Genomic DNA, 18428 nt, shown 5'->3' with positions numbered 1-18428 from the left:
AATTATCTCCCAAGACAGAGCCTAGTAAGAACTCTATGAGAAAATCTATGTGCAATTTACAAAAACTCAAAATAGCATCCAATAGAAATGACTTGTGAATAGGAGTGAAATAGACATACTTTTGTGACACAATTTTTTGTGGCTTTTTTGATGAAACGAATTCATATTTCTGCCGTTTTATGTCATGATTAGGGCACTCACCCGTTTACCACTGAACTCTACTATAAAATGTAGAAAACGACTGGTCATTAAGATTGCGTTTTCGGAATTTTGCTGACTTCCATTGTTTCCTTTTTTCTTCGGTTCTGTTTTATCCTGCATGTCACCAAAGAACGCACGTTAGACCTAAGGGCAGTTACTTTGGGTCGTGGACAGTCATCGTCATAAATCTCCCTGACCTCAAAACGAAGAACTATAGACGTCGAATTCACTGGCACCATCTATCCAGCAGATGGCAGTGTAGTATCATAAATGAGTTCACAGCTTCTTAAAACACATCCGAGATACCGACAGACTAGCGTCGCAAACCTATGCACTGTTAACCATATGTAATGTACGCCCTACTTACCACCCACCCATCATTTACATGTCTGTAAATTCACTTGTAGCACGAATATTTGCCTATTAAAACGCCATTATAGAAGATTTAGACAGCTAATGTATGGTTTGAATCTGCACAAAGAAAGACCATTCTGTATGGTCAATAGTGTATGATTAGCGGTTTCCTGCCCGATAAAATGGCATCTCAAGGTAGACAGAACTATGTGAAATAACATCGCCCTTGTACAGCGCTGTATTTTTCCACTTGTGACTTGTGACGATTGGCCATTATCTTCTGACATTTATTACTAACAAGATCATTTCTGCCGTATAAATGCAATTGATTACAAGTTAATAATGATTTCTCTGTAAATTCTAGACACTGTAGTGTGTGAAGATCGATCCCAGAAACGTGGCTCTTTCTGAGATGCTGAAAGCACCACGTCTGACATCACACTATGTTTAAAAATCCCTTACATCAGACATCTTAGCCGCACAGTAACGGAACGTCTTGACCCTGTTTGTATGCTGCATGTGTGCCTTAAGTTGCAGCCACATGATTCACGGGAGGAGCATGCATTTGCGTTAGCAAGCTGGTGTACCTAATAAAGTGGCCACTAAATGTATTTCACTTGTGGCTATAAATAAATATATGTTTTAAATATATCGGAAGCAATCTGCTGTCTTTCCGCGCTTTCCCGTAGGGTAAAATGCTTTCTGGTGTTTACAGTTTCTCCCACACATTCAGTTTTTCCTCAGTCACAGCGCAGACAGAGGCGAGAGTGTGACCGGTCCCCATGAGCCCGAGGCCAGCTGAGAGTGTGAACGGTCCCCATGAGCCCGAGGCCGGCTGTGTCCCCAGCGCTGCAGTCAAACTAGTCGTTCACGTTCATCGCCTCGCTTTCCCTATAGGTCGGGCCGAAGGTCTGAAAACGAGGAGGCGGACGGGAGCGGATTGCGGGTATGCGGTGGCCGGGCCGGGTAGGGCTAGGGAAGGGGACGGCGGCTCGTGTGCTGCCTGTTTCTGGCCGCACACTCAGGGTGAGGATGGATACGGATGAGTCTGGCTTTGGCTCCTCTCGCCGCAGATGGATGAGGACACATGGGCAGTTTGTTATCGGCGGGGATGCCGACGCTGGCCGTCCGCTGTTCCATAGTGATAAACTTCACGGGGCCAGCTGCAGTAGCTGCGCCTCATCTCCGCACATGTCCGTCCCTACTAGCCCCTGTAATAGGTGAGTTACTGCCCCGAGAAACACCGTGCTCTCAGTCAGCTCAGCTGATGCTGGGAATTATTCATTAAGACAAATTGAAAGCCTCTTTTCTGACGGAATCTTCCGCTCCATGCATTTTAATGAGCGTTTACTTGTGTGCCCTTGTTCTCCAATTAAATGACGGCTTGTCATCAGCAAAAGCATCGTCGTACGTCCGCTCCGCCGTGTTTGTTGTGTTCACCTGCAATGTGTGGTAAGCAAAATGAGGCAAAAATATCAAACGAGTTATTTTTAATGCTCTTTTCAAAATAGACGTGTAGAACAGAATAGTTTTTTCCTCCTTCAAGATTTGCATATTGATTCTGATTCTACAACGCAATTATAATAGAGTTTTTAAACCTTTACCTGTGATACTATATGGCCAAATCGATATTTTACCAATAGATGCCTTTCAAAGTTGTACTAAAGTAATACGACACTTTCCCACTACTTGAAGGAAAAAATGATTCAAAGACAGTAATAACGTTTGGCTCTGTGTAGCCAGCTGCAGTTTTCTGGGCTTATGCGCATAATGGTTATAACACTCCGAGTGTTCACGAATGTTTACTGTGTCGGTTGCACACCGTATAAAATTAACCGGCCCATCGTCGTTTTTGCCTGAGGCGGATTTGAGCTGCGATTTGTTTTGTGCATTAGTGTCCGTCTTTCTGCCTGTTCATTTCCTTCTGTGTTCATGCACAAGATCAGTTGTGTGCTCATCATCTAAGCATAATCTAATTCGGAATACGAAGAAAACATTTCTCACCACCGCACTGAATAAATCAATCGCAGCTCATTTTACCAGCCACTTAACTAAAACCATACATGACCAGAGAGCCCTTTCTTCGGGAGTGTTTCCAAAGGAAGAGCAGCAATATTGATTAACTAAAAAGAGGGATATTCCTCAGGCCATGGACTCTTTTTCATAGAAGAACCAAAGCTGTGGCAAGTGTGAGGATCTGTGCAACATTTACGGTATTTTCACCTTAATCAAACTAAGATTTTATGCAGTGTGAATAAGGAGGCCTGTATCAGTCATGCATAAAATGCCAAATTTCATCGTTAAAGTAATTTGCAAAAGAGAATGACAAAATGCAATACGGTTTTGAATTAGGGAGCTGATTCATACAATAAAAAAAATTAAAGCAAAATTAAACCTTTTCGTGTCTAAGACCTATGAGGCGAAATAAATGTGCAGAAATTAGACTAACGAAAAGAAACTCGAAATCAATCCATTTAGCCCTTTTCGTACTGTCAGCTAAAATCAAAGCAAGGACTAGTCAATTCAGATTTATAGGCGGAATTTAAAATGTATGCTTCGAATATAACTATCGTTCGTGAGCATGCTCATTAGTATGGAGACTATTCAACTTCATCGAAGTAAAACGACACGTGATATGTAAATTAGCCATGCAACTGGCCCGGAGCAACCAGTCATTGAAAGTGTGTTAAAAAATAAGCTTAATTAAACCGCTAAATGGGACATAAACTGCATCAGTGACACTAATTTACCGTTTTCTTTGTTTCTGGACGTTTGTTTCGGTGCACACGGGCACTGGACTAATACAGAATTTAAAATGAGCAAGGTGACTTGCTTTGTCTGTTGTGATCTGGATGAGTTATCATCACAGAATGGCGGCCCCCTAACCTTGCCCATTATGTTGAAAACACCTCCTTCAACAATCCTTCAAGACCGGGATTTAAAGCCTCCGCTTTGTAAAGATCTATCGTATTGTAGAAGAGAACATATCAACCAAGTTCTGCTCTATAACAGATTTACTGAATTTCTAATTGGAATATACACCAGATAAACGTCTTATTTGCAAATCTAGGCAACTAGTATTTCTTTTAAACTGGAAAAGGACAGATTATAATATAACTCCACTATAAAAGACAAACAGTTTTTTCCAGATATGAAAGATTTGTGCTGACTATATTTAATGGACAAATACGTCATGAGCTGTCTTGCGATTTTAGTTTTTGGGCGGGTGCTTTTTTTTTTATCACCGTTAAATTATGACGCTTCCTAGCAGCGCCCGGCCTTCTGCTTTTAAATCATATTTTCTGAGCGCCGACTTTCTGAAGACATATTTCCAATTTCGGACGTGCCTTTCACAAGCGGGTGATTCACAGCAGTGTGGCTACTCCATGCCTTGTTTTCAAACTGACATACGAGGTGCTTTTATACTGAATATTATTTTCACACATAATATATATAGTAGATATCCTTGCTAAAATAGGCCATTAAAGTCCTGGGTGGCCCTTCATAAGGTTGCCTATGATTAATGTCTTATTAGACAAAATGTGTTCGGTACTGAAGAAGTGTTAAGGCCCCCAAGCAGGTGTACAGGTGCGTGCAATGGCAATGGTCGTACTGTTTGCCAAAATTGGAATTCTGATTGCCTCCTTCAGACGTTTCATGTTCAGTGTCTTCTCTGATTATGTTAAACTAATCCTGGTGTACGTGCTTAGTTTGAGCCAGAGAAGGCTGAGGGAGGTGTGCATTTATTTGCAGTTGTGGTTTTTCAGGTTGGGTCCAATTTTTGGACGTGAAGGATCCCTTCAAGCCCTGGCCCACGTGTGCAGGGCGCCAACCTTCCGCGGTCGGGTACCTCATTTTAACCTCAAACCACCACGGGTTAAAAAACAGGACATGTCCCTTTAAGAGGTCGGACATCTCCCACAACATTAAGATAAGCAAGCTTAATTTCCTGAGTGGGAGACTAATGAAAGAGGTTTGGAAAAAGGAAGGAACAGATGGTTCGTTTAATAAGTTTTTTTTCCGTGGTGGTGGAGGCTTTTCGGGGGCCTGACGGAACGCCCACCGCCGTGTCCCGTTCTGTTAGATGTCGTTATAACCGCAGATAAAGTTACGGCTTTCAGTAATGAAACAATGTTGTCCGACAGAAAAGACTGAACAGGCTGCTTTTTGCGAGGATAGCTTTGGAAATCCTTAATTCATATTTATATTTTGAAGGTGATCTAAATACTTGTGTATGTACTTGTATTTTTGTATGAGTCATCGGTTACATTTGGCCATTGATCATTAACATTAACATTGTCTCAAATAAAAAAAATGGAAACGTACAGTAAGATATAAACAATTAAATGTAATAGATCCAGCTTACCTAACCGCTAATCCCGAAGAGGTTCGAGTTCAACCCATAATGTGTCGTGTTTTTGTGTTCCCTGTGATTAGTGTAATAGCTGAAATTCTCTATTAAAACAAACCTTAGTCAGAAACAGTTCACCCACAGAGCTGCAATAATGCAACTACTTGTTATTTGCTTTGAATTTGAAAAAGCTGCACACAAACTGATGAAGCCAAGAAAAAAAACACATTTTAGGGTGACGATGTGAAGTTTAAAGGGCTGACACTGAAACAAACCGCTCACATTAATACTTGTAAAGCATGACATCATTGAACAGACTAGAAATATGGCAAATGGGCGGGGGCTCTGCACGTGTTTGGGATGGGGAGAGCAGCCTTGCGAGTCTCCTGTCAAATCGATCGCAGCTGGGGAGGAGTGAGGAATCCCTAACTATCATTATAACTCAGGTCTCCTCCAGCGAGGGTGACATGCGATCGCCTGCCTGCCGCTAAGACAAGAAGTTGCTCGGATCTTAACTGAATCACGCCTGTTCGGATTATCCGGCTCCTCTGTGCGTTTTTCTTCTGTATTGGTGCAGATGTGACCTCCTGCTGGTCTTGGTGTATGTCTCTGTGCGACGAATTTACCGAAATGTGAGCGACGCCAACTTCGAAATTAAGACGGCAGAAGTGGCGCCGGTGGCGGCTTTGCGATAACCGGCCCCGAGGTCCTACTGTAACCGTCCTTGCGCTGTGAACAAATTATTCAATTTCACTGAAGTCGGAAATTAGAATCACTAAAGTGAAAAACAATTAACATCTGATTCTGGCGGATATCTTAAAGCCTGTTTGGGTGAATTAGACCATCGATCGTATCGATTCAGGTAAGACCGTACATATTTGTTCCCTTATCTGTTCTTACATTGATGCGATGCCCTGCTTAATACCCTCGTTTTGACTTTGGTGGTCTGTTTTGGTATTTTTGTAAGCAGGGACAAATTGTCAGTCACGGATTGGTTTGTTATGCACGATAATTGGTCTACCGATTGCTTGTTAAATGTTCTGTTTTTTTTGTTTTTGTTTTTTTCTTTTTCTTTTCCTTTTTGGGATGTACACTAATAGCAAATGTGGTAAGTGCAATTATCTTAAGTGCGATTTATCTTTCTTCAAACCGCTGTTCCAATCATTCAAGGTTTTATGTTTAAGAATCGTGCCATGCCAAGTCGGAGTTACTAAAATTGATTTAATTTGTAGCCAAAGTTAGACAACCTTACACTCCTAACGTGAAATCTGCATTTGGAAAAAGTGAGCGTTAGAGCGCGTGCTTGGGCTGGATAAGAGCCGTGCGCGCGCCGAGCCGCTGATCTGACTCTTTCATGGGAGGGGGGCAGAGCTACCGGCTCTTACAAGCATCACTTTCGTGGGAGGAACGTGGAAACGCCGTATTTACACAAAACGAATTAAATTAATTGGTCACATCCGAAAAAAGAAAACGAAGCCATCTCTGCACGCGCCGGGATTCCAGCCCTGTTCGGTGCGTTTTAGCATTTCCGCGTCTGTTAGGGTTTTTGCCCTTTTTGCCAGTCGACACAGCTGCTATCCGGAAATTTGAATTTCCTCCGCGATGTAAGGATTTGAATAAGAGGACGCCGGTGTTTGAAAGGTTCCCGGAGACTTAATGCTCACTGACGGGTGCATTTCGGCTCAAACGGAGCAGTTAATCCTACAGAGATTACACTCCCACGGCCCCCTCCACCTCCACACGAATCGCTTCTGTTTTCTGAGAGGGCGGCCGCCGTAGATCCTTCAGAGCTTCACTTTGAATGACTCTCCCCGCACCGTCTCCGAGTGCGCCTGCGCTCGCCTGTCACCCCCCCCCCCCTCCTCCTCCTCCTCCTCCTCCATTGAGCTGTCAGATATGCTCCCCCAGCCTACATTCTACATTATTTCTACCCCCCCCCCCCCTCCTCCAGCCTATGCATGCTAATCCTTCCCTCTGACCCACACCTGAACTGCCCACAGGTGTCTGGCTTGGCCTGTCTGACTCCTGCCTTTGTCTTGTTTTAATTGCTATGGCTCTTTTAGAGAGTGTGACGCGTGGCTCCTGTCCAGTGATACGGGTGATAAATAAAGCGGCCATGCAGTGAGCAGGCTGGCGATCTGCTCCTCTCCACACTGGATGCATTTTTCACCCGTGTTTACCGATCCACTCTATCCACCACTGATTGATAGATTTAGATTAGATGGAAGGTGGGGGCTGTGTGTTCTCTCTCATGTAGTGATGACCCTATCTTTTTATCCTCAGACTGACTCTTCCATCTCATTCTGCTTCTCTGCTCTCTGGAGTGCTGCCTCACCTCTGTAAAACAATGCCCCCCACTCCACATTCCGACTCTAGGACTGTCTTGTTGCGTGGGAGAGCAGCTGCAGGGGACCAGCTGAAGGGCCTGAAAGTGTACAGCTGACAGTTTTTAATGATTGACTCTGCAGCGCCCCCTGCAGAACCGCGTCACACTGCATCGACTGTGTTCACTCGCGTGGGAAAAGGCCGGAAGGCTATGCGGTAGCTCGTTCTGGTGGTAGGCAAACATGTGCTTAACTCCAAATGTTTTATTTTCTGTATTCATTTGGTCAAAATGTATATAATTTAAGTTGTTCCATCATAGCGTTTTAGCAAGATCAGTGACGATTACCAAACTAGGAACAGGCCCCGCCTCTCTGGCAGAAGTACACCATTGCAGGCGTGGCAACGGTGCCAGAACTTTGGTGAAACCCTGTTGATGATGACCGTGGTGAGCCGAATCCATAGCTAAGTCACAAGGACGGGAGCCGGATGGGTCTGGGGACAGGGGCTGTGATTTCTCTTACGTCATTTACCCTCTGTCCTTCCCCAGCAAGTCACGCTGGCGGGGTGCGGGACTGGCCTCAAATGTCACACTTTTGCATTTCATTTTTTTTTTCCTCCCTCTGAGCCGCGAAAGGAACAAAGAAATATCTTTGCAGCGAGAGGTTAGATTTTGCCTTAATCCCACGCTGGCAAGAGGGCCCCTTCTCACTGTGTGCAGCATGTCAGCCGTGACTCTGAGCTGAGGGCAGCCGTGACTCTGAGCTGAGGGCAGCCGTGACTCTGAGCTGAGGGCAGCCCTTACCGTGGATCACCATGTGTATGGCCTGCAAAATAAAACCTAATTTTCTGCTGTATAAATAAAGCTTTTACTTAATTAAGAGGCAAACTGCGCTGATTTCTTCTAATACATTTGTAATGGGGGGAAAAATGTGTGTGTGTGTGTGTATATATTGTCTTTTTTTTTTTTTTAATAGATTTAGCTTACCAAAGCTTAGGGGGGTGTCAGGACCGATGGAATTTAGGGTTAACTGAGGTGTGTGTGGATGCCCCCCCCCCAGTGGAAGCTGGGGCTGAGGGGGGATTTTGCCTGATGGAGGCTCTGCTTTCCCAGGATTGCCTTGGAGGGGTGTATCTGAGCCCTCAGGGTGGGGGCCACTTGGGCAGTATCGGTGTTGGGGGGGAGTGGACAGTCCGTAGGGGGCAGTGTCACTCTCCCAGGATGGAGGAGCAGATGAATTACCTATTGACAGTGCTGATGCACCTCACTGGCTCTGTAGGATGAGCCATCGATCAGCAGTGCTGCTCCCACCGCTCTGCATGGCCAACGCACCTGGCCGATAATGTAATTACGGACATGCTGGTCTACCGGATTGCAGATCTCCCGGATTGCCTCGCACGGCCTCAGGGGGCCTGGAGTGATCAAGATGTTCTCTGTCTACCTGAGGGCCAGTCGGACCAGAAGCGGCCTGCAGTTGGTGCGCAGAGAAGATCGCAATCGATTGGCATGATCCATAAACAAACGACATCTAACAAGGCTGTGCAGTCGATGCGATTGGCTGCGTCTGACGCTGTTAAAGGTGGGCAGTAACTTGATTTTGGTTAATCACAATTTGGGTGCACAGCCAGACTTATTAGAGACGTCCTTGAATGTGTTTGTTCTATTGTTTTGTTTTGTCACCATAGGCTGGAAGGCAGGCAGACTGCGAGGACGGTTCAGGGCCCCCAGTAATCGCCACACAGCGTTTCCGCTGCGTGGGACCCTCTCTTTTCTTTCCAGCTCTCAGATCTCGTCCGTTTTGCCCGGAGATCTTGTTCCCCGTGGCACATTGTGAGCTGCATTTCCTTTTTAATGGTGGTTCAAAAAGCTGGCTTGGCTCACCAACGCTGGCCAGTCCAGGAAAAACAGAAGCTCTTAATCAACACCCTCATCCGGATGTTATTTATATATTTTCTAATGGTGAAGCCGTGGTATTACGGGCTCAGGATACTGTTTCTACAAAGTGCTCATCATTGATCTCCTTGTCTGACGGATAATGAATTTTAATTGACTTTTGGTTAGGGTGTTGGTTTATTGAAAAGTGTGGAGCAGATGGTCTTGTCTGTGGTTACACATGGCTGTTCAGCGTTTGCACTTAATCTGTCCATTTGGCTCCACGATTTGTTTTTCATTTGGGGTTTTCCATTTGTGTCGTCCCCAGTGGGATATATTTTTAGAGCTTATATGAACCATGGTGCATTTAAAATGATTTGAATGTCATGTTTTATAGTAAACCGTCACATAAAGATAATTTAGGCTACTCTTATGGCCTGGGACCAATAAAATGGTGAATTCTGACGGGCATCGTGTTCAAGATGACATGTTTACCATCTGCAACGTATTCAGTAATGTAGTATACTTAACATTTTTACTGTTTTTTTTTGTTTTGTTTGTTTATTTAAAACCACGAACAATGACGAGTCTTCCCACGAACACGTTTGTCCGTGTACGGACAGGTTGATGATCCCTGATTATGACTGATTTGCAAGTTTACTAAAGTTTATTCGCAATGCATGCAGTTTGTTGTTTTCTTACAAATATAGCTTGCAGTATTTAAAACTAACTATATGGCTTTTCTTCAAATTACGATGTTTGCGGCTGAGATAACAAACTGCAGCTACGAGGTTTGTCCACCAGGTGCCGTCGTCCACCGCCAATTAGCAACTGGACGCTCCCGCCATCTCTGGCATCATAAACCGTGCAGAATTACCGGTGTCGATGCTCCGCCGAAGCCCGGATTTCTGCGATGTTTTCATATTGCAGATCAGGAGATGGAGTATGAGAGAGGCCTATTATAACTGTTTCTCTGCCTTTGCTGGGAAAAAAAGCAACACGATTTACACCTCAGCCAGACAAGTCATTAAACTTTAAACTGGAAGAATGAGAGCGTTTCCCATTAACGATTTTATTAGCGAATACAAATTCAGGGTTAGATCGACGTATTAATATTGATATCGTCACCTCTGCTTGTCTTTGATTACTTTTACCTATGAAATGGATCGTCGCGTCTTATTTTTCTTTGACCTTAAAGTGTGCGCAGGAAACTAGATTTGAGATTAAAAATCTGAAATTTGGCAGAAGATAACATTTCAAATGTAAAAATTAACAAGGCCTAAGGACATACGAATAAAAATAGTTTATCTGGGGTTTGTGTGCGAATAAAATGGAATAACAGCTAATGGTGTAAAAAAAAAAAAAAAATCTGCAGAAGTCGCAAACTTAAGAACCCTGTAGATGAAAAACCTATACATCCTAATGTGATTTTAAGTCCAGTTGACTGTATAAAAGTGAAATTTCTGGTTAGAGATCCGTCTGCTGTGTGCATAATGATAAACTATTTATAGAAGATACAAACCCGAAGACATATGGGATGTAATTATCGGAAACAACACGCAAATGTGGCTGGGACTTCTCGATGCATTTAAGAAAAACAAAACCTGGGAAATCCAGTTTTATTTAATTAATAATAAATTTTAGGACATTGATCTCGCCATTTCTCTTGTCCAGGCAGCCTTCGTATGCCCCTACTTAATGCGTCTGTATTTCAAGTTAATAAGATCCCCTTCGTCACACAAGTAACAGGTTAATTAGAAACTGTTTTATTTCCAGTACGAAATCCTTAGACTAATGTTGTATTCAGCCAGCTTTTAATTCTTATTTTCGATTCCGCTTACTGATCTAGTGCCGGTAGTTTGCTTTATTTCGTGTGTAAGTGAGCCTCCACGGGATTCGAAATGCGTTCGTTTGAAGCAGAAGGCCAAAACAGGAGCGTTAACTACGACGTCTAAACGGTTATTGGCAGGGGGAGCCGGAGAAGCGGGGAGAAGCAACGACATTCATCGGCAGATAGAAAGAGCGGAGCCTCGTTCAGCCTGGAATCAGAGACGCTGACGATGGCGGGTCGGTGTTCCTCGGAAAGACGTAAACCCAGAATGATTCTCCAGAGAGCAGGATTAAAGGGCAGACAGTCTTGCCCTCAAAAGGAATATGCAATGTGCCCCTTCTAGTAAATATTAATATTTTTCAATTGGTTGCCCAGATTTACTCGGGTGTGTGAATATTAATGACAGATTTTAAAAGCCGAATGTAATGCTTTCCGGCAGAGTCGCTTGTTGGAGACAAGACCAACCCCCCCCCCCCCCTCGCTGTGCGTCCCGGACGTTTGGGATGGCCCACTCCTGGGACCCGGAGACGCAGTAAGGCTGTGTGGGCCGACGCACAGAGAATGTCGATTGAGAAGAAAGTGCTACCCCCACAGTGTGGGGCATGGCTACCAAAATGCAATAGCGCGATTCAGGGTGGATTCAGGCAGCTTGCAAGGACACACCAGTGCTTGTGGGCGCCCCCTGGAGGTGGGGTGGTTCTGCTCGTCTTCATCAGTGGTCCTCTTGGTTCAAGCATCAGAAGGTGACAGCTGGTGCAAACGGTTAAGGAACTGGGCCCTGTAGTCGGGGGGCGGGGGGGAGGGGGAGATGTAACAGGTTTAGGTCCCAGAAGGACTGCTGTGAAGTAAGTGACTGGATACCTTCCCTAAATGCCCTTGAACGAGGAACAAACTGACTGGCTTTAGTGACAACAGCAGGCGCGTATAAAGTAAATGCATCACAAAGTGGGAATCCTGTGCGATACGCATTCCTGGCAGTAAATGTCGAAGTACCAGGTGTCGATTTTGTATTTTTTGTCTTTACTTTGATGCTAAACAGTTTCTCTCTTTTTGGGTTTGTTTACCTTTTCCACTTAAACGAGTCACTCATGCATTTGTTTGAGCAAACTGGAGTAATTATAGTGTGGAAGGCGATTAGGCTGTGAGAGGTGGCTGGCCGGCTGGGTTGGGGGGGGGCGGCCGGTGTGACATATGCTCCCCCATTCCGGACACTGCGGCTGACGGCTTCGGGGCGGCTCTGAACCGGCTTCCCAGCTGTGCATCGGGGCCCGTGTTTCCGCGGGTCACTGCACAGACTGTGGGCCAGGCTGGTTACAGGGACGTGTTTACAGTAAAGCCCATGCGTCCATTACCGCCATACAAAACAGGGGGGGGGGGGGGCAGGCGTTGAAATAAAGAGCATTTCCTTTGTTGGACTCTCTCTGCTGACACGTCAAACGGCTACAGGTCTGTGCCAGTTCTGTCTGGTCCGGTGACTGATCTTCCTGTCCCTCCGTCCCTCCCTCTCTCTCTCCTGCTCTATCTCTTCACCGTCACTGCTCACTCTGCTCTGATTATTCACCCGTCCGTAATGCGCCCCCTCCCCTCGCCAGGGGAGAGCAGTAACCTCGCTGCATTTACATTTTATTTACAGATTGCTCTGTCAGTCTGAGGCGTCTACGCTGTACACGGGCTGGAGATCGGCGGTTGTGCCCAGAAAAAAAAGTGACCGCGATCCTATTACTGCTGTGAAAGGGAGCAAAGGAGCAGTGGTGGATGGAGGGGATAGTCTGAGGATATTCAACACTGGTTCATTGATCTTAGATTGATGAAACCTTTGCATAACGGAGAAACACTCAAAACATTCTTGCTTAGGGAAGATTTTTTTAATTGGGCCCATAAAATATGTTTAATCTGGTTTCAACTCGAGATTAAAGGATTAAAATAGAATTTAAAAAACATCTGCTGAAGAATGTAAGCAGATCAAGTTGGACTATTTGAGATTAAATGGCTACTGCGTTCATTAACAGCACATGACAGTGATTTACAGATTAAGAGCCCCGGAACTTGGGTCGTGCTTATAGTGGTGAAACAGGGAAAAGAGAATGTTTGATAAATATGAAACGTTTTAAGTCACGCCATCAGGGTGGAGTTATGACACGGACTACTGCCTGTGGTAGCTTGGTAATGAGTTTGAGGATGGGAGGGAGGGAGGGGAGTTTGATACCCAGAAGTCCCACAAGTCCCATACGAGTTAGACACTCACAGGCTCCGTGTTATAACTCGGCTTCCAGGACACTGGGCAGCCAGTGGCACACGCAGGGAGCTCTGCAGTGATGTCACACGTGCCCCTGCCTCACCGCAGTGGCATCCGATCCTCCGTTTGTCCGCTTGAGCGGCCCGATGTCGGGGCGTCTCTGACGCAGAGTGCCAAGGCAGGAACGCTGCTGACCTCTGCTGCCTGTGCATGTAGGACTGCGAATGGCGTCTCCGTGTAAAAGCATGCATCTGATTTCACTAGGAAGCACTGAAAGAATGTTGGATTTCTGTTTTTATTATTCAGCAGAATGTTTATTTTCTTGCAGCAAATAGTTCAGCCACAAATGAGGAAAAAAACAAAACGAGATGTTCTGATTTTTTTCAACGGACTGCAGTGACCCCAGACGGCGGGGGTCAGTATCTGGGTTATCTCTTCAGGTGGATGGGGGCTCGTTCACCCCCCCAGCTGAGCCCCCTTTGCTGGCTTGGCGGGGTGGGCTGATAAATCCGTGGCTTGTTTTCCACACTGTTTGCCCAGTGGCTTGGCCGTAGGGAGATGGCTACCTGTGGCAATTACTCCAAATGAGACCCCATGGACCTTGCGCATGTGTCTGCGTGTGTGTGTGTGTGTATGCGCATGTGTCTGCGTGTGTGTGTGTGTGTATGCGCATGTGTCTGCGTGTGTGTGTGCGTCCGCCAGCTGCTCTGCCTCCCTCAACACTCTGCCTCCTCATAAAGTTTTGATGTCAGCGGCCGATCGCGTTGCCTTCCCGGGTCACCAGAGCGGGTTAAGCGAGTCTGACGCCGCGGTGACAGCCGAAACTCGCCGAGCAGCCCGTGAGCCTAACGTTACGTGCCCCTGACCCCGTTGCTAGGTGATCGGCGCTCCGTGGACAGCGGCCGTGACGGGAGTTCGAGGAGAAGGAGACAGCGTCCCCGGTGCCAGCGAGCGTGCTGATGGCACTGTCCGTCTCTCCGCAGGGCCGTCCGGCGGCCAGGGCCGCACCCAGGCGATGACAGCCGCTCCGTCCAGCCGACCCGGTGCCGGAGCCGAGGAGGAGGGGATTTAAGGAGGCGAGCGAGGGAAGCGCAGAGAGGTAGGAAGGGCCTCCCTGCCAGACTCACATGGACGCATTAGCTTCAGATGTGTGAAGGTAACCTTTTGAGTTTCTGGTAGCTTTGTGATGCACAGAGCAGTTAAAATAAGCTATAAGATGTAATGTAAGATTAGAAAAACTTTATGGATTCCGGGGTAATTGGGCCTTTAACATGCTCAGTGCAATAGAAAGAGAGACTGAGTGCAGAGAGTCAGAGACCAGAACACTTCAGTCTCCGCGTGGGAAGGATTAAAATGGGTAAATTTAAACAATTAAATCTAGGATAAAGTAAAAATGTTAATTTCTCAAAAACCTGTGTGCACAAGATTCAAATGAGATACCAATGGGAATTACGAGAGAATATGTAGAGTAGCTTTACAAAGTGACTTAGCTGTAGGTGGTCAGTGCCAACAGACATAGAGGTTATGGAGGTAAGTCCCGTCGATTTTAGGATTATAGACTTTCTCCAATGTACGCCAAAAACTTGACTATAACACAGAGAGGTGTAGGGTAGAGTCTTGGGGGGGGGGGGGGGGGTTGAGGCTTGAGGGAGGATATGGTACCCACGCCTTGTCTCTGTCATTGTGATTGCTCTAGAGCAGGGTTCCCCGGTTCCGGCCCTGGAGGGTCAGTCCGTAACACAGTTTGCAGATTTCCCAGCTTTATTTTATAGTTTGTCAAAATGCATGCAAGTCTCCCTGTGCACAAAGGTCTCTCTCTGTCTCCCTCTCAGTCCCCCTCCCTCCCCCTGAAGGACGATGGTGTGGGCACGGCCCCTGTGCTCACGGCAAGCCGCCCTCCTGCTGTGCGTGATGCTGCAGTGTTGCTGGCTTTCACACGCTGGCAACCGTAACTCGCGAGGACCGACTGGTGAGTCCTCTTCCTGCGCCTCGCCGCCCCCTGGGGCTCATTAGGGTCATGTGGACAGAGTTGTGACGATGCCGTCAGGAGCCCAGTCTCCCCTAGTGTCCCTCTGCGCTTAGTCTTTAATGAAGACGGCTCTCAGTGATGCTCTGACGAGCTCTGCACCTCGTTTCCTGTCGCTCTCTCGGATTTTTCACGCAGCGTACGGTCTTTGGGCCGCAGTACAGATTAATGGTCCGTGTAAGTCCAGAAGATGCAAAGTCTCCTCAGTTTTAATTCTCAGCGGGAGGGTTTGCTGAGAGTGTGACCCCCCCCCCCCCCCCAGGGAGGAGGTGGACTGGGGATGTGTGGATAGATGTTTCGTTCGTTCAGGTGGCTTCGTGCCCAGGGGGGCGAGTGTAAGCTCTTCCCTGTTCAGAGGGGCTGGGAACCTCGGGGGGAAACAGCTGGTGAGCAGGGACCAAGTGTCAGGTGTGGCGGGGGGGTGTTCAGGACCTTCCTACACATCCTCCAGATGTTCAGCCTCCTCAGGGCCGTCTGGACGCCCCCTCTCCTAATGGGGAGCCCTTGTATTGAAATCAGACTCTCTTACTGCAATTAGCATGCAGGCCTTACAGTGCTAGGGTTGGTAAGCTTCGCGTCTGTCCAGCGCACTCTTCCGAACAAACCGTCACCTTCGCGTGCTGAAGAAAAGATCCAGTTCAGGCTACAAAAAGTCTGCAGCTTCCCGCTAACCGACACCCACAAGATAATCCCCGTCTGCATTATTCATGAGCCCTACTTTCCTTGTACCGATTGTGACCATCGCCACGTAAATAATTTAGGCTGCCGAGAGGTCAGACGATCGTTCTTTTTTGCTGAATCATTCATAGAAAGTGAAATCTTTCCTGACAGGAGGACTTTCCCCTCTTAATTATTGCCTTTTGTTTTCCGCGGTGGAGTAAGTTCGGCCTTTTCTGGCTTTCAACTGCAGCTTATTTAGCCGGAGGGGACGCGGATTTAAGGGCACCATTTACTGATCCAGCGCTAATTGCTGCGCGGTTTATGGTGGAAAGTGAAGGTGAGACGCGTACAACCCTTTTCATTAAACTTACTGCGACTGAAAGACGGTTTGGAACATGTGCAAAGGGCGTCTTTGGACGCGGTTATTTTCGCGGTTATCCCACTATGCCAGCGATAACCTTTGTATTGGATTGATTTGTTTCTATTTGCATAGTTTTAATTTTTCAGCCCCCACCCCCCATCTACCATTTACTGTAAGTCTACTGATCTCCACTAGATGGCTCCGGTGCACCAAAAATCCTTTCCATGTTCTCTGATCCATTTGCGCCTTAAATATTGAGCATTTTCATCCGACGCTGAATCGGTTTGGTTGCCCAGTACATAAAGAAGCGTTAAAATTCTAATCAGATGTGAGAGCCATTTTTAGCAAGAAGATTATATCTGTGGCTGAAGATCTAATACAAAAAGGCCTTTGCAACCTGGTGGTCTTGTGGTTAGGATTCGGTGCTATAAGCACCCCAGCCTGGGTTGGATTCCTGGTCATGGAATTCCTCTTCTGGGGGGCTGGTGGGCGGCTCAGCAGGCTGGGCCTCTATGTCTGTGATCAGAATAGTCCCATCTCTGTTGGGCCCTTGAGCGAGGCCCTTAACCCCCCCGTAATGCTGCAGGGGCGCAGGATGAATGGCCTGACCCTGCACTCACACCCCCAGCTTCACTCCCACCTGTACGTACCAGTCAAAGGAGAGCATGATGGGATAGGAGAGATGGCGCATGCCAATGTACCTGTTCTCGTGCAAATAAAGGATCGTATTCTCGTTCGCACTAATTTTTATAGACAATTTATGGATGCTAATGTTTTTAAAGGAAGGTTTCATTATGGCCATTCAATGGGCTTTTCGGCCCTCCATAACGTGCTGGGGGACTGAGCCAACGCGAAAGAATTCGTGACGTTTGCTCTTTAAGGATGTGCGATGGAGAAGCTTCTAATCAGGAGGCGGGATAGAGGGAGCGGGGACAGGAGGTGTGGGAGGGGAGGTGCTGCTGGTCCCGCTGGCCAGAGGCTCTCAGTAACTGGGCCACACGGGTCACGCCGCTGACATTCCCAGGTGTACAATTCACCAGGTTCGTTCTGCGAACGCCTGGATAAAAGCACGTGGTCACGCAACATTTTTATTTTACTGCTACCAACCCCCCACATGTGTACTGTCAGTTGATGCGTACCACCCCCGTTGTCCCCAGGTGTGACTTTTTATCCAGCCGTTTGCTGCGTGATCAGGGGGCTGCTCCTCCCCCTGTACAAGAACATGTCACCTCCTGTCACCCGTGTCCTTCTCCTGGTGTGCCTCTGTGGGACCAGTGTGGCCCGATGTCTGCTACTCACCTCAAGGTGACGGTCCGCTGATGGAGCCTGGGGAGCTGGGGGGGACATCAGCATCATACACAAATGCTGGGTGCCTTCCTGCCCCCCGGGGGCGCTGGGAGGGGGGCGAGGTCGTACACATATGCTGGGTGCCTCTCTGCTTACTGGGGGTGGCGGGGACAGCGGCGGGGGGGGGGGCCCAGGAGATTATTGAGCTGGGGGGGGGGGTCATTTTATTTTTGTGGGATCGCAGCTGCTGGTTTGGTGACTTTCATCTTGCATGTGGCCGCTTACGTGTCCCCTTTAATGTCCCCCCACCTGACGAAGGTGACATTTACATCTGCGGTTTGCCGACGCCCGTGTGAAACCTTTTGGCCTTGGGTAGCAGATGCTATTAAACTGGCCCCTGGGGGGGTCAAGTCTCCGTGAGGCCAGCGGGGATTGGTGCTTGTCGGTGGAGATTCTCCCGCAGCGACACGCCTGTAACACCACCTGTGGGTTTTCATTGGGGGTGGGGGGAACTGAAATGATGTCACCTTGACGGATGACGAGGCAGCCCTGGAGAGCAAAGGCAGCTCAGTCACGCCGCCATGTGACGGCGGGACACGGGAGTGCGGACGTGTGTCCTTAAAGAATGGGACACAGAAGGCTTTCCCTAGTGATTTAGCTCCATTTTTAAGTGATTTTCTTGCCAAGTACCTCTTTCAAGCTGTAATCGGAAAGCAGGAAAGGAAATGCTGTAAAAATGAAGCAAGTGTTGTGTGTTTTATCTGGGGATGAACCTGGTGTGGACAGACCAGACCTTATGACCTTCGGGTGGATCTGGGGTCTCTGATTTGTTTTCTTTTTAACACTGAAATCTGCTCACCAGTGCGGAGCACCTGCTGTTTGTTCGCAGCTTTCCTGTCATCGATAATGGTTGTTAAACGAATCTG

The 18428-nt window shown here is 47.2% G+C and overlaps 1 protein-coding gene across 6 annotated transcripts in view; it reads left to right on the top strand.

Annotated features, from left to right (window-relative positions):
• Positions 1-1900: 1900 nt before the first annotated feature.
• The window catches only part of tafa4b (TAFA chemokine like family member 4b), a 34084-nt gene continuing 17556 nt past the window's right edge, over positions 1901-18428 (top strand). The window contains exons 1-5 of one of the 6 annotated variants that reach the window (XM_023793928.2): positions 5271-5768; positions 8608-8808; positions 8915-9892; positions 14152-14267; positions 15001-15137. In XM_023793928.2, coding sequence (XP_023649696.1) covers positions 15026-15137 — 112 coding nt within the window. In that variant the 5' untranslated portion in view covers positions 5271-5768; positions 8608-8808; positions 8915-9892; positions 14152-14267; positions 15001-15025. Of the gene's footprint in view, positions 2008-5270; positions 5769-8607; positions 8809-8914; positions 9893-10836; positions 10851-10892; positions 11169-11755; positions 11778-14151; positions 14268-15000; positions 15138-18428 lie in introns of those variants that run through there. The other 5 variants (XM_023793931.2, XM_023793932.2, XM_023793929.2 and 2 more) reach the window with 5 other exon arrangements.

The sequence above is a fragment of the Paramormyrops kingsleyae genome, chromosome 8, assembly GCF_048594095.1.
Source record: "Paramormyrops kingsleyae isolate MSU_618 chromosome 8, PKINGS_0.4, whole genome shotgun sequence".
Taxonomy (NCBI): domain Eukaryota; kingdom Metazoa; phylum Chordata; class Actinopteri; order Osteoglossiformes; family Mormyridae; genus Paramormyrops; species Paramormyrops kingsleyae.
This window is presented reverse-complemented; position numbering and strand designations above follow the sequence as displayed.